The 17,884-nt window shown below is 28.8% G+C and overlaps 3 protein-coding genes across 6 annotated transcripts in view; all 3 read right to left on the reverse strand.

The window, feature by feature from the left end:
* LOC132919807 (low-density lipoprotein receptor-like) overlaps positions 1–17,884 on the reverse strand; it is a 77,889-nt gene that overhangs the window by 18,391 nt on the left and 41,614 nt on the right. For all 4 annotated transcript variants that reach the window (XM_060981677.1, XM_060981676.1, XM_060981674.1 and 1 more), the window contains exon 3: positions 1,156–1,284. In XM_060981677.1, the coding sequence (XP_060837660.1) occupies positions 1,156–1,284 (129 nt within the window). The remainder of the gene's footprint in view (positions 1–1,155; positions 1,285–17,884) is intronic.
* On the reverse strand, positions 7,703–8,148 carry LOC132919809 (mitochondrial import inner membrane translocase subunit Tim10). Its single transcript, XM_060981679.1, has one exon. It carries the CDS (start codon positions 8,146–8,148, stop codon positions 7,900–7,902), a length of 249 nt encoding a protein of 82 aa, XP_060837662.1. The 3' UTR covers positions 7,703–7,899.
* On the reverse strand, positions 8,037–9,335 carry LOC132919810 (uncharacterized). The gene is made up of 2 exons (XM_060981680.1): positions 9,131–9,335; positions 8,037–8,322 (listed from the first exon to the last, which is right to left on the reverse strand). The coding sequence occupies exons 1-2, from the start codon at positions 9,166–9,168 to the stop codon at positions 8,178–8,180; spliced, it is 183 nt and encodes a 60-aa protein (XP_060837663.1). The 5' UTR covers positions 9,169–9,335; the 3' UTR covers positions 8,037–8,177.

The following is a 17,884-nucleotide window of genomic DNA, read 5'->3' on the forward strand; positions in this document are numbered from 1 at the left end:
TGGTTGTATAACAATGTAACAGTCCGTGTAAATATCGTATTTTCAATTTTGTATACGATGCAAAAAAAGAGTAAAATTTATGTTTTTTTTTTTTTTTTTTTTTTTTTTATCAAAAATCCTATTACTTTTTTACCAATATTATGGCAATTACATATACACGAGTAGACTGACATTCCAATTAAATGAACCGTGTATATATTAGGTATTCGTTTGGATCCTATACGGCGTTGAAATAGAATATATTATTTTTAAATAGATTTATTTGCATTTAAAATAATTTGTATACCTCATTTTATTTATTTATTAATACGTCATCTCATTTGAAATTCAAACTTTACATTTCACAATTATAAAATATACTATATTATAATACGAGATTCATGTTGTTTTGAACTTTTGTGGTTTATACGTAATTTATTTATTGTAAATTGATATGTTATTTCAGTAAAACTTTTTAAGGGCATTACAAATTACATTTTTGTATACAAGAAATGGATTATATTATTATTTTTTATTAAACATATAAACCTGATGTAACAGGTAGTTTTAAGTATTTCCTAGCCATTTTTGAAAAAACTACAAAAAAAAATAAAAGCATAGAAATTTAAGGTTTATCAGTTTTAAATGTTAACCGATGAGAAAAAAACTCTGTGACAATAAGTGAGGTTTAGACCAAAAATACCAATGTACACAATTATTGCCTATACTGAGTTGAACGAATTTAAGAGACGAATGCATAGTAAAGTTGTATATATACATTTAAAAGTTAAATTGGTTTTATGTAGATTTGAACGATATACATAATAATTTAATTTATATACAGAAGCGTTGATTATAAATGGCAATTTATAATTGATATATAATCAACGATAATATTACGGAATGTTATACGACAGAGCAACCTAGATTTTTGTCAGCATATATATTTTGTTTTTTTTCCCGTCTAGAATATAATAATTGGAATGAGTTGTTTGTGTGTAAAGATGGACTCAGTATTTTTACTGTCTAAACATTAAATGCATACTGCTTACATTATCTAATAATCGTCGATAAATATTATCGTCATCGGTGTTGTACAATATTATTTAAATGTACACAATACTACAATATTATATTATTATATTCGATTAATGGCGAGTTTGGGGGGACACTTACGGCATATTTTTGGGTCTTCGTCGCTGCCGTCTTTGCAATCTGCTTCGTTATCACATTGCCAGTGGAGCGCTATACAGTGTCCGTTTCTGCATTGAAATTCATTTTCTGAACACGTGACATTTGCCATTCCTGCGAAAAATATAAACCATTAATATCTACACTATGTAATAACGACATCGAATCACGCAAACGGCAATAAATTTGAACCGACATTTGACCGGGTGTGCTCTCAGGGAAACATAAAGTGCTAATAAAGTGTTAATCCGTCATAACTATATAATATGTGCGTTCTATAACACACGTTTCGAGGCACTGTATACATACATCAGCTTTCCAAATCGATTCCATTTATAAAATAGTAAATAATGTACACGAAATCACGAGCAGTGTTGTTTGGTTTCATCATCATATATAGAATGTATCTCATATACAATTATAAATAAAAGATCTTAATAAGTCTATGCGGTGTACTCGAGTTGAAATTCGTTTGAGATCAATCATAGTAGATATGTACCTATATAATGCAGGTATATACATGATTATACCAGTGGCGTATATAGAAAATAATTTCAGGGGGAGAGGTTAACAACAATTTCCATTCTTAAATTCCATCAAAATCATTTTTAAAAATTCTCATATTAAATTTAACATTTTTACTAACTTAAAAATTACTTGTCGTTTGGTTTAAATAAATTAAAATTTAATAAAATATCTGCTTATCAACACTTTATTTAAGAAATAAATGTCGAATCGTCACATCAAGATACTTCTTAACAGTATATATAAAAAAATAAGTAATTGAAAATTTGGTCCTTAAGAATACTTAAAATTCCAAAAATCAAAATTTGAATAGTGATTTTTAAAAGAGAATTCAAGTTGGAGCATGTTTGGTGAATCACTGGGTATACGGAAAGATCGTTCAAATGTCACGAGGCTCAATTTATTATTTTGATCGGGGTTCACACAAGAAATAAATTTACATACATAGGCAAAGATTTTATCACACACTATATTTTGAAAGACCTCGTAGACAGGCATTACGTGAAATCGAGTTTATCGACATGAGGCCTTTTTTTATTCGACGCGACTACAGCATTATTGTAAGTATAAAGTAGGTATATATATATACACGTGTGTTGTGCTCCTCCTGCAGTACACATGATAATCTCACATCGTTTGGTCGTTTCAAAAATCGATTTAGCCGAATGAATGAAAAAGAAAATATTATATCGCATAGGAAAACAATTAAACTGCGTCGGCGGCCATAACGATATATACTATATATATATATATATTATCGTACATACGCATACGAACGTGTGGAGCAATATATATATATATATATAAATAGGTACCATTTGCCCGAAAGGAATTCTGGAAAACTCTGCACACACACGATTTTCGTCCATCTCCCTACCTCGCGGTCCGTAATCTCATTTACCTCATTTCGCGGCACCTGATTTCCCCGGGGAACGGCAGGCGCAGTCAATTGAGCGCGCACACTCGCACATCACACACTCGCGCGCCCGCGAATAAAAATAAAATAACCTCCGCGGACTTTGTTCGGACGCGGCGGCGAGAGAGGGTTAAGTTTGTGCTTGTGCGTGGGACAGGTGCAGTATATTCACGGCCGCGGGTCAGGCAGGTATAACTATAATATGTATATGCAAAGTCGCGACGGTGAATTATATGGAAAAAAGGAGAAACGCCGCGTGCACTGAATTCCCACGTCATATTTACAGGTACACCGGCTGTTCTGTGCGCACGACTATATATATAATACAGCCTTGGATCAGTGACTCCAAACCTTTTTTTTTGTTCTACGCTGTCCCCTTGTAAATTTTTAAGAATCTCACGGCCCTTTCCCTTAAACTAGAATTGTATTGACTGTAATTGATGTAATCGGTGATCGGATTGATGCGGGTGGTCCTCTTGTATACATTTTTCTTTTATCTAGATTTAAGGTTTTTAGTCGATTTGATCGTCAACTGTGATATGGCAGGAAATATTCTTTTTTTTCTTCTTACCACCGCGCCAATAATATACAAATTTGAAATTATAAAATTGACATCAGTTGGGAATATGCGCACGCGGTGTCACACATACTCACTCACACGCGAATTAGATATTTTGCTACTGAAATACCTACTTATCCTGTGCATAGATAATGGGGACATATACATAATATGACATTGACATATCAAATAACTTTTCAATTCCGACATTCCATTCTCGACATAATTGCGTCATTCGTCAATATTATAAAAGCAATAAATACTTGTAGACTTTAACTTGTGCTATAGGTATACTCATATTTCTGCTGCAGACTGTAGCAATGTAGTATCATACATCCTGTATTACATTTTGGGCCATAGCGAAGAATCCCCGGGAAAAGGACGTTCATGTGTAATTGAACGATCGCGATACGATTTGATATAGTAATATATATAACATAATATATAAGGTAGGTATTGGGATTCGATAGTCGACGACGACACACGCGCACACATCCACATATATATTATTAAATTACACGTCGGAAGTTTATTTTTTCCGTGTGCAAAACTGTCGGCACACGCGCACACCGTTACGACGACGACGGCGGAAATCAAAACAAATTTCGATTATTTCCGCTATGATTTTCCATGCATTTATATAGAATTATAAATAATATGATAGTCGCGTGCGTTGTATATGATAATATCATACCTACGACAACGATCAGTCGCCTCCTTTGTCGATCTCATCTAAAGTGTGGTAATAATTGTATTGTTATTTGCATATATATATATATATAGGTATTATATAACGTCGTATATATATTATTACCTATATATGTGCGCGAGCATGATAATCGATGACGATAATTTACTACAGCAATAATAACTAATTGTAGAATAGAAAGAATTGTTCATCAAACGAAAAATCGGAAACTCTTCTAATATATTATGTAAAACCGAGTACCTACCTATACTATATTAAGCTGACCAATGGATATACAGGTAGTAACGATGCGGTCCGACACACCAACAGCGTTTTTACAATAATTATTATAATATTATAGGTAAGTATTATTATATACATTATACACAGTGCCGGCCCGGGATATTATGACGCCACGGCCAAATTTTTAAAAGACACCCTTAAAAATATAGATTTTATAACATTTTTATTGTTTTACACAATTTATTATTGTAGATGAATGTATTACCTAACACACTGCTATTATTTAAAATTTTTTTAGTTATACAAAAAATTCATAAGTTTTTACAACTTTGAATTTATTGAGCACTTTCAAATGTGCTTTCGACCGGTTCGCCCGTGTCTTGGGTCACCACTGATTATACACCGTAGAAGTCAGTGACCAATATTGCCATAGACTTAAAGAATACAATAATATTTTATTACATGCCCTTTGAGTGGTCTACTGCGCGTCGGTAATAAATCATTTCATTTAAAATGAGTAAATGACATAACTAAATTTAATATTAAAATATACGTACGACAGATATGAACAATAACGATAATATACGCTATATATAGCTATAGCTACAGAACAGACCAAAAGTGCAGCATGTCCGTGAAGCTATCGATGGATGACAGTTCTTCGTAATGACGTACAACTAAAATATTTATATAGATATGGGTTAGGTTAGGTATATAATACCAATATAAATATGCATAGGTTTCTACAAAATGCTATCATTTCTATGCATTAATATAGAGTATTGAATAGATTAAAACAATAATAATAATAATATATTTTATATCGGATGGCAGCAATTTAAGTTTTTTCATGTACACAACAGTCAGCAATGATATAGAGGCTTTACATCGAACTTTGTTTGAAGCAGTTTCTTCGAAAAAAAAATAATAATATAAAAAGAACGTGCCGGTAAGTGCAAGTCGAGGTAAATCTATGTATAATATTATGTGTATATATATATATATATGTAACCCTACTATTATATACTTCATAGGTAAGCAGTAGCTACTATATATATATATATATATATATATATATATATATATATAATTATATTTATTTTGCCTCTGCTGAATTTAATTATTTCCATCCATTCATTAGCATCTTAATGAACATTTTATTATGCGAAAACCGAGTGAACTTTCTTCTTATTCTTCTCTCTCTCTCTATATATATATATTTTTTCTTCTGTAGAGTAACGCGTACATCTTAAATAAGAAATTAATGTCTATGGTCATTAGGGAAATGTCTGTTACGCGAAGTAATTGTATTTAAACGCAACGACTTTTATATAGTATACACTAGAATATTATTATACGCATGGAACTAATAACCATTCGAATTTGGACCATAATTTTAATTAAACAGAATGGAAAAAAGCAGCAGATTATACAGCTGTAATAATTCTAAACGATCGGTTGGTTTTGGTTATTCTTTAAAGGACAATATAAGAGATAGACACACGGAAATTTACACAGCATCAATTAGGTCTTTTTTTTTTTAGAGTCGAACTTTGAAACCTTTAATGTAGTTCAAAATTGTTCGCTATCTAATAAAAAAAAAAAAAATCGTAAAACAAATCAACCGTGAAAAAGAAAAATAGGTAATGTCCGGGTAAATTGACCAAAATGGAAACGCGTAGCTGGTGGACGGGACAGATCTGTGATGTTTTGAGGAAACGTTTAAAAAAAAAAACGGCAACATCGATGTTTAAAAGTGACTGGAACGGCGAAGGGGACTAAACTTTTAACGTTTCTCCAGGGATTGCGTTTGACTAGTGTTTATACTACCTAAAAAAAGTTTTTTTAAGCTCGACTATACGTTTTGAATAATAATAAACTATAAAATACTTTTGTTGTTTATTGTCATTGCATTCGAATTCCAAAGTTATGATTTTTATTTCTATAATACATATATATATTCTATAAATGCTTAAATTAAGCGCGTTAATATAGAAATAATCATAATAATATCGTAATGTTGACAAATTATTTTTTAAAGTATTAATTAGTAATCGCCCAAGTATAAAAAATATTTACATAAAATATTATACATCAATATATTATGTTTGTTGTTTGATGTTTTTTTTAAAGAATTTTGCAAGTTTTTATTTTATTTTAATAAGTGTGTAATTTTAATCCTGGAATATATATAAGTAAATACTAAATTACCTACTTAAAAAGTCATTGTTAAAATTATTTTTTTTAATGTTAGGTACATTTTAATATTACATTACAATTTTCGAAAAGACTGATAATTTTTCATTAGAATTATTATAAATTCTGAAAAATACTTATGAAATGGATCAAAATTACAAAATATGTTACTACTTATAATATGTATATCTTATTTTATTACACTAATAATATATTTATGACTGTTTGTATAATTAAGCTTCCCAACTTAAAGCATTTAAATTTCAAGGTTATTTTTAAGATAACTCAGTATACAGATTCACCAGTATATTTATTTTGACAGGGTACCTATAATTTAGAATATGTCTATTCACATCTTATCATAAAATATAAAAATTTAAATACCATTTTAAAACCATCATACCAAAACATTAACATTTGAGCTTTATTTTATACTTAGTATCTGAATAGTCCCATGATTTACTCTGTATGAATTAAAATAATTATCTTTAGCATAATATTATGTTCTTGTTCATATTCTCTTTAATTAATATTTTCATCAATATTAGACTTAACAATTATCACTGTAACTAGTAACTACACATCTACACAAAGTAAATTCTAAATATTATAAAAAAATCCATGTAACTGTTATTCTTAGTATTGGAGTAAATATTTATCTATAAGTAGAGTTGTCTAGAGCCCTAAGTAAGTTTTTTGATATTTTAATTTAAAAACAAATAATTTGTTTACTTCTAAATTAAGATATAAAAAACTTACTCAGAGTTGTAGAACTTGTTCTTACTTTAAATTGTCTTTTCACTCTAATTTTCAAAATGACAGAATAAAATTGATTTTTTTTGTTTATGTTAAGTTTGCTTTATGTATTAAGATGGAATTAACCAATTAACGTTTATAAGTATCTATGTACTACATACTTAAATATTATTCTCAATACCAAAGAGAAAATTTCTTTTTTGAAGCATTGTAAAGTATTTATTTATTCATTATTTGTAAGTTACATTGAAACACAAGTAGTTTATAAAGTTCAGATTAAAGATAGCAATATGTGTTTACTTGTTATCACATCATAATTTGAATAATGCGTTGTTACACATTGTTAATGTGAACAAATTGTATTTCCATTTTGTCCAAGTACTATTATAAAACACAAAAATACTTATTTGATTTTACCAGTATACATATAATTTTAATCTATGTCATTAGTTAGCCTTCACAATTATTGTAAGTGGATGTTTGTTACAATACAATTAGTGTATTGTTATTTTAATAAAAACAAACAGAAGAATACATTTTAAGACATTAATTTATACATAAAACACAATTACCAATATTCCTCATCATAAAACATTTTAAAACAATTCAATTAGATAATAATTGTTTTACCATAAAATGAATAACAATATATTGTAAATTTTATCCCTTTATTATAACTCTTAGATAATTTAAAGACTAATATAATATCTAAGACTATATTATCTACTTTTATTTTGTTATTAAGTTCATTACAATATAAAATAAATCATTTTATCTAGCTCAACTATTCAATTTCATTTACAACCAATTAGATCTTATACTTAAAAAATGTAAATACATTTTTCCTTATTTGGCATTGGCATTAAAATCAAGTCTTAAATTTTTGCCGACATTCTCGTGCATTTGGAAATATTTGACAATGCATCGATCCAAGCATACACTTTCTCCTTTATTCAGTTCACCCGCTTTATGTTCTGGCTTGACGCATTTCTTTCTACATGTTTCTGTCATACGTCCATACATATCAGCCATCATGTCTAATTCTACTTGTTGCAAGTTAGTGAGGTTCTGTGGTATTTGTACAGTTCCAGCCATGATTATATATTTTTTTCACAAAGATGAAATTAGAACTTTCTTGGACTCTGATCGTATTCTCCTATATTTGATAATCGTATACGTTCTCTAGCTTTCATACTATCATAACGCTTGGAATCGACATATCGCTTTGATATGACAAATGAATAAAGACCACCAGTAATAACAATTGACCTAAAAAATAAAATAATATTTTTTTTAGAAATTAATGATTTAATGTTATTTAATTAAATTTCTTACAATATATTATTTAATAGTTTAAGTTATAACTATAATGATTAATGAGTAATGACTAAGGAGCAGACTAATATAATACTATACATTTTCTATATTAAAGAAATCTATAGAGTACCTACAGCAATTAAATTTCAGAATTTCATTTTATTATCATAATACCTAGCATAATATCATAAGATAGATACAAAACAAATTTTAAACTTTTTAGCATAATTACCTACTTGTTATCAATAATATATGCCAAATAAGTTTTTCATTAATATAATTAAAAGAATTACCTATTAATTCAAATTCAAATAAATAAGCTACTTTATATTGTTATTTTAATAAATTTATATATATATGTATATATTTGTGCATATAGGTATACTGAATAAAGAATTTTGTAGTTTAAACGAATTTAACTGATAAATAAACTATTTTATATATTATAATTGATAAATGATACATACTATATAATGATTGTTTAATTAGTTATTAAATTATTAAATAAGAAATAAATCACGACATTTTTTTGTATATCACTATGATATATTATGTTATCACTAAATTTGTACCTACACATTAAAATTGATAACAACTATTGTGTTATTCGAAATTGATTCAAAATATGGGCAAAATATATTTTATTCAGTTTATTTTATATATAAAAAACAATATTACATGATATATATAATTATAAAATACGATTACATTATATTATATTTATAATTTACCTAACTTAATGTTAATATAAACGACTTACCATCCAATGAAGACTTTTTGGAAGTGATTCAATTTCATGCTTTCCAAATCAACACATTATAACTGACCGCCTTATTGATAGAACTGTTTTTATAATTTAATATATTATTAAACTTATTCACAAGAATAACAAAATATTTAAAACTATTAACACGTGTTAGAGGACCGTACAGACCGAGACGATAAGGTTATCTGTGCTAATAGCAAGCCAGTAACCTACCAGATTCCGGACGAGCGGCGCGCCCGGTTACAACTATCGATTTCTTTTACAGTATGACCATATAACATAATATTTACCGTACAACACAATAATGGTGACGGGTGCATTTTTATTCCAACGTAATCATAACATACCTAATAATAATATTATTATAGTTATTAGGTACCTACTACAGTTAGTACTACCTAATGGCTAATACCTATAGAATATTGCGGTACTACGGACACTACGGTAGTGTTGATTACGGGACATGAAGATTTTGTAAATATTTTATTGAAATATAAATATACAATAATTTTTTATGTACATATACAAAATAATATAGAATGTATACATAGAAAAAATAACGAACGCGTCGTTTTCAATTAGCCATTAGGTATAGCTCTACTTTTACAAGTTTTAAAGCTGGCTACCGCACTACTACGCAACGCCAATCCGTATTTATTATTAAACATAAATTACGTATTTATACTTGCATGAACGATCAAAAATAAGTTGTTTATATGAAACAGGTACAAAAAAAACCCGTCGAAACATATAGTGTAGGCTTTTTTAAATATCTACGTGTATAATATTATAAAGACGTGTGCTGTATATTATAATGGTTTACAAAAAAAAAAAACTAATACAATTTCTCATTTATAATACAAAACATAAATTTAATGTACTGATATAATACTCGAATAACTGAAAACCATCACGTAGTATATGAACATTTGTGCTTATTTTTACTTTTCACAGCAGCGAGGGTAAATTTGTATTATATCTATATTGTATTTAGGATTTTAGTATTTAAGAACACAATTTATATTTTTAGGACGTCGGATACGGGAGTTTTTTTTACCATATATCTATGTATTTATACAGATAAATGAGGTCTTCTCAGAGCCTTCGACGGGAAGATGTATGTATTACAACAATTTAGGTTTACGTTCAAAATTAAAATATCGTTTGTTTTGTATTGGAAGCTTCTTCTTTTTAAGTTATTTAAGTCAATAATATGATTGTATATGAAAAAAAAAAATAAAAGAAGAACTTGTTAATTCAGAAAATTATCTAACAAGATTCGATTCGAATTACGAAAAACTTTAGTATTAATATAAACATAATTTATTTAATATCTATATACTTATTATTTTTACATAAAAGTATAAACATTAAAATATAATCTATAAATCATTATTTTATGAACATTGTACACATACATATAACATATTACATACGTCATACGTCGTGAAGTTCTTTTTAAATCTTTTTTTCCATTTTTTTAAAAAAATTTTAATTCATTTTGATAAGAGTATATTTATTTATACCTAAGTAAAAGGTAGCCATGCCACTCATGGCACGAGCCATAATTCAAAATGCAGTCATCAATACTTACTGCGAATACGACTTGGTGAAATGCAACTAATAATTAATATTTATTAGGTAAGTCATAATAACTCATAAGATAAACTTAATCTAAATGTTTAGTCTAAATCTGTACCTAAAAAGTAATGTATACCAAGGTACTATTATATTACATATCTTATATAAATTAACTAAAAATGAGAAATGTATATCTTTGGAATAGCATCTATAATTTTTTAAGATTCTAAGAGGGCTGGATGCCTAAGCTTTTATCTCTTCTCTATCCCACCCTCTTATCCACGCTTTAAATTTTATCAACCGGGTCATCGACAGCTATAACTTCAGTCTGCTCGTCTTATATTATATTATAGGTAATAAGTAATAACTAATGAGTAAATATCAGATACGTAATATTATATTAATCCGATCGGCCTACCGTGTATACTCGCCATCGTCTACACCTACATATAGCCGTAGTCATTGTATAATATATATATATAAAACATAATTTATTACACGAGCCGATCGCTCGATACATAATAATATATACATTCATATAATGTATTACAGCTTCAAAAATTCAATATCGAAAATACGCGTACGTCATAATATATGTTCTATATACAATACAGATATTTCGTACATACCACGCGATCGACGTCGTGCCATTAGCCGCGCGCGTTATCCTTATTCTTTCTCTATATATTTCTATAATATATAATATGTATATACTGTATATTACTGCTATATACACGCACGCACATACACAAATACACATATACTTTTATATTTTATACATAAAAATAAAAATATAGGTATGTAGTATTGGAACTAATATTTATATTATATTTGGACCGTTATTTTTTTATAAATTATAAATATTGTTAAATCAATAAAAATTATTACATTTTTTAATTACCAAAGTCTCCATCATTTTCCAAACCCATTATTATGGACCTAATATCCTTAAAACACGAAGTTAAATAGCTCATAAACTACTCATTCGAATTTTAATATTGATACGTCGTTATGATTTTCAGAAAAAAATAACCATTAAATAATTTACAGTAGAAACGGAGGGTTATCAATTAAAAAACAGAAGTTATTGTCACAATAGATTTTGAAAATTGTATAGTCTTTTATTATAATATTTAAACATTTTAAAAATTAGATTTTCAACAACTGCATTTGTGAGTACGAGAAGAAAAATGGGGTGAGCATGCTCTGCGAATCGCACTGTATATAGTTGGCAGCAACATCAACTCCTAATATTTATATATATATATATTATGTATTATATACGCATAGATATCGATTTCCTTGCTATAAAGTATACACACAGCGCGTATTCGAATAATTGTGTTATCAAAACGTTATCAAACTTTGGACAAGACCGCGCCGCCGCTGAAGCGGGGGGGTCGCCCGCCACGGTCTCTAATTTACGACGAGGGACGCTACCGTGGTGGTCGCCGCGATTTATTATTGTTGCCGGTTTATAGATAAACTCGACCGCTGCCGTCGCTCGTTCAAAAAGCAAACAACCACAGCCGCATCATCCATTACTCTTTCGCGAGCCACCCTCCCGTCCACCGCACTATCATTCTTCCACTATTCGAGATTGGGGGTGTTTTTATTATTAAAAAAAATAATATATATATGTACACACAAACCTATATATTATATATACGGTATAAAAAGGGTAACCGCGTTATACTGCAGGCGCATAAAAACTGGATAAAAAAATACACGCGGAACGGGGTTGATGGATGTGGTCATGCGTGCGCCTGCAGACCGAGCACCGCGTACACGCGTTCCTGCAGAGAGATGGCAAACAAAACGAATGTGCGCCGCGAGCGTATTACACACCCACACACAAGTCCGTATCGCCCCACGGTCATGTTTCGGGTCCGATAGCCAAGGAGAATAACAGCGGTGTATTCGGAAAATGCGAGAGAACATAACGATTCACGAGCTGCGAGGCAGAGGTGCCTTTGTACAACATTGTACACCTATACGTATTATACATAGGTACAGCGTATCTATAAAATAACGGGAGAAAACACTGATTAGAATATTTCGATCGGAATATTTTCAGTAGATTATTAATTATTATTAAGCTTAATAATAATTACTAGTAATTTATCGTTATGGAAACGGTATTACGTGAAGTACCTTACTGCATACTTATACATACATTTATAATTATCAATTATTCATTAAAATTTTTAAATGTCTTAATATACGATATATCGAAGTATAGATTTATAGGTATGACATCTAGAATTGATGCTGTCTCATAGTTTCATAAATCTTATACGTTGTAGGGGATTCTAAAATTGCATTAGATAACTTATACGCAGTTAACAAAAATGCGATATTTTATAAATTTGTATTTGTCTATAATTAGTAGGATTAGTAATTATACTACATAATATATACTGCAGTTATACAGTTATACTGTTGTGTACTTATTCTAATCCAAAATATTAGTATAGGAAACTAGAAAATGAAAACATTATAATAATTACAGATACTTACCATTTTTTTGAATTAAAATAAAAACATTTCAAAACAGTAAATAATAATGTCTGGGTCTATGTGGACATATGGAAGAATAATTTAAAAATTTAATTAAATTTCGCATTTGGAAGGATGCTAAAACTCCCCTGACGGCGTGCTAGCACTCAGTTAATGGCCCTTAATTGTACCTATGATAAAATTGATTTCCTTTTAGTACTCCTTATAGTATGGATGGCTATATCACATTAGGAGCTATAATAATTACTAGAAGCAGACTTATGCCTAGTAAAGTAGTAAGTACGGTTGGTGTATGAAGAAATCAATGACAAAAATTCTATGATTGAACGTCTGCTTTATGCGCGTCCTCGCCGACCTGCAATTACTCGAATGTTGTGGAAATCAGTAAATATGGTCATTGGTCATAGATAAATTGAAAACTATTATATATAACATATACTAATATACTACATAGGTATATACAATTCCGGTCATGCTATAAACTGCATAACCTTTCGATACTGTATATATATATAAATATTACGTATTTATAGTCTCCTTGATCTAAGACGTTATTCCACTGTCAATCGCCAGTATTATAGAGCTAGTGTGGTAGTATGATGGCTATATTGCTATATCTATAATATATAGCTCTATAGTTAAATAAGTATAACAAATAACGATATATAATCCACGACAACAAACGTTTAAAAGTCAAGAAGGTAGGGGTTGGACGGTGACCGTGAATTTTTAATTATATCCTCTCCATAATCATAATAAAACTCAAATACTACTTTATATTATACTCACGTAAGTTCTTATATAATTTAAAATGTATTTACCTTCGTACTCCGTACAAGAAATAAATAAAGCAAATAATTGTTCATTTTGTTTCTTTATAGCGTTTGATATTTAAAAAAATAAAACGTATCTGATCAGTCATTATATTTATGAAAACACCATAAAATTATATAGTATAATGCAATATAAATATAAGATATTTCTGACGTTTACGTATCTATATATATATACCATATTTTTATGATAAACTTTTATGCAGAACATGTTTGGTGGACGGTGAGTGGTGACGATCAATTTAATTTTAATCGTATTTGTTTATATTAGTGCTATAAATTATAATTAATATTATAATATTATATTAAAACATTAAATTAAAAATAATAAAATAATATCTACGTAATAATTTGGGTGTATAAATATTATCAAATTCTAAATATTCTAAAGGCCTTTACAGATAACATGTGTAGATTTAATACTATAAACTTTCTGGTATAGACATAAACTTTTTAGTAAGCGCAGTTTTAAACAACAAAGACACGAAATATATTCATTAAACTTAACTTATATACGCTGCTTAATGCTTTAAGTTCATGCTTAAATAATTTCTATACAAAGTAAATCATTTTTTCCTGTGTCTTTATTCTTTATATAAGATAGTATACCGTATTGATATTTGTATTTATTTAAGAGGACGCCATACCCGCATGTGTTGTCTCTGTCTTACTAACGTACATCATAACGGATTTTCGTTCAGTAGAATACATTTTGTGATATTAGCTTTAATATTAGAGTAAATTTACCTATTATCAAATTTAAAGTTAAGAATATTATCTAGACAATGACATATGATTTTATTGATATTATCATTTTAAAGTGAGTTATGGACATTTTAAAGTTGTAATATTTTGCATAGCTGTAACTCACTTTAAAATAATAATATCATTAAAAGTATATGTCATTGCCTAGATAATATTATTACCTTTAAATTTGATAATAGGTAAATTTACTCTAATATTAAAGCTAACATCACAAAATGTATTCTGCTGAACGAAAATTTGTTATAATGTACGTTAGCAAGACAGAGACAACACATGCGGGTATGGTGTCCTCTTAAATGGTTTTTAATATTTTTATAAGGAATGTACAAGATTAATTTTTCAACAAAAAAAAGTAAAAATCAGACTACTAAACTGTCAGTCATACGCGAGTCATAAAATTTTTTTTTTCTCGGTAATGTGCTATAGATTTATTTTTTGATATATCTTTTAAATATTATACAAAAAACAACGTTATAATGTAGGTTCTTCTGAGGAAATCACTCATGTTGGATAATGTATATTAAAACGTCATTGAACATTTTTTGCACATTTATAAAAATAAACAGAGAAAAATAAAAATGTCAATTTGCGATATTCTATAATAACAGCTAATATTGCTGTAATATATTTGATTATAACGCTGAATTTTAAAATTACTACGGTTTCAAATTATAATACACTTGTATCTCATTTAAATATAATATAATATATAGTATATACACATAATCATATAGCGATGAAATTACCAATATGATACAAACCGATGGGTTATTTATATTTTCAGAGTATAATCGATTTTTGAAGTTAATATTATTATTATTATTTGTTTTTTTTTCTACAGTAACACAATTAATTTTTTTGTACGTAATATTAGTGTTATAATAGAATGACGCATTTTTTTTTTCTTCGCCACCAGTTAATGATTATTTCCTTACACATACATTATGCACACATCACGGATGTGTTTTTGGTTGTGGTGAGCGCATTTGTGTGTGTTGCTTACTATGTGGTTGTGTAAGCCACTGCCGTCACCACCACCTACCTACCTATCAACCAGTCGACCTACCTACCTATATATCTACCATTTTTGGGGAAAAGTGTAAGGGGGCGAATGCAGCGGATGTGTCGACGGAGAATTAATTATACGAACGGCCGAGACATCGCCGCACAAAGGTCCTAAACATAATAACGCATTATAGCGTGTTGGATAAGTCTAAAGCGGATGTTTGTGAGCGGCGTCTATATTATATATATTATATTATAATAGTGGCTTTTGTATTAATATATTATATGTACAAGACGAGTTGGTTTGGTAAACACAATAGGATTACAAGGAGATAAAAAAACCATCATTTCAATATTTTTTATGACACTTAACATGATAATATTATATTTTAGTTGGACGTGATGGCTAAATAAATTTAATGCGAAATTACGTGTTACGATTTCAACAGAAATTTGCAAAAATTAGACGATTTTTTATACCTTAGGCTTTTTCCAAATTTTCATTCGGATATTATCGTAGATATATGTATCGTGTAATTGTTTTACGTATATTAGCTTTTTGTATCAAGTCAAATACTGGAACAAATCATTTCTCAAAAGGTCTGATAAAATATTATCAATAGTAGGTAGGTACCTAACAACAAATAATTAACAATATGTAACTGATGTGCGATTGACAAAAATGACAAAATATTACCGAGGTTTTGAACTTGTCAATTTAAGTGAATTTACTATTTATCGAAACGTCAAAGCATATTCAATATATACTCAGTAATAAGTTCTAACTCAATATTCGATAAATGAATGTAATGAAAAACCGCAGCGACGATCTAATGCCGACATAGCGCTTCTACGAAAATTGTTAACGACTACTCAACGAAACAAACTGACAACGTAGTCGTCGTGAACACAAAATTAGTAAAAAAATAAAAGTGGCTATAGTAGATTTAAATGATCCAACTGTTAACGTGAAACAGTTAAGTCAGTGGTTTTCCACTTTTTAACAATACTACGGCACACTTCATCTCCTACTAAATTTTCGCGACACGCTAATTCATATAATATATTATATATACATACGTACACCATTTACAGTCTACTATATTTGACGATTAATATACAATGATGAAAAGATGTATTAGAATTTAGCAGAAATATTTATTATATATATATTATATTGTTGTACAATGAAATAAAAATACATCGATCAATGAGATATATGTGCTTTACGGGTGTTGCACGAGTGTTTATATCGAGGACGAACTGTCGACAAGCTTATACTATCAGTTATTCAGCTCTTCTTCTACGGATTGAAGATGTTCTCTTATTTATTTTTTATTGTTGTGACTCCTGAGAATCCTTGTTCGTAGAGATACGATGTGGAGAATGGTAGTACAATATTGTTAATGCTTTTATAGATATTTCAGGAAATTCTGCTTGAACGTATATCACAGCAACTCAGTTGAATAAAGTTATGAATGGGAAACACAATAAAAAATAGGATTCCCGTATAATTATAGGTTATAGGTTATAGATTGGCGAATATTTAAAGACAATAATATAGTTGATAATTTTACTTCAAAACACAAGTTTAGAATGATGTCATAACCTTTTAGTAACAGCAAAACGTGTAATGTAAATTAAAAGTATGTTTAAATGCATATTTACTAAATAAGAATGGCAAAAACTTTAATGAAAAAAAATTTTTTGGCGTAGAATTTGATTCTAATTGAAAATTAGCTATACAGGCACTCCGGCAAAGGTTCACATACAACTTTTGATCCAAAAACTATCGTTTGTAGCTTAAATAATCTTTTTAATTCGTTTTTCATACTTCTATAATGTACATAAATAAATGAGATAAGCCAATAGACTATAAATTATGGTATAGTGTACATATAATGATGGATTGTACCATACTATGTATTTGAATTTTCACTTTGGAGTTGTGTGTTTCTATATTTACCGTCGGTAGAAAAGTGCAAGTACTTTGCAGGAAATCCAGTGTAATAAATTATAATAGTTTGTACAATATACTCGTGTA

This window comes from Rhopalosiphum padi, chromosome 2, assembly GCF_020882245.1.
Source record: "Rhopalosiphum padi isolate XX-2018 chromosome 2, ASM2088224v1, whole genome shotgun sequence".
Classification (NCBI taxonomy): domain Eukaryota; kingdom Metazoa; phylum Arthropoda; class Insecta; order Hemiptera; family Aphididae; genus Rhopalosiphum; species Rhopalosiphum padi.

Excerpts from the sequence above, each read along its gene's own strand:
- LOC132919809 (XM_060981679.1), bottom strand. The coding sequence starts at position 8,148 with ATGGCTGGAACTGTACAAATACCACAGAACCTCACTAACTTGCAACAA.
- LOC132919810 (XM_060981680.1), bottom strand. The coding sequence starts at position 9,168 with ATGAAATTGAATCACTTCCAAAAAGTCTTCATTGGATG. Across the intron at positions 8,323-9,130 it reads CAAAAAGTCTTCATTGGATG|GTCAATTGTTATTACTGGTG; the intron begins GTAAGTCGTTTA and ends TTTATTTTTTAG.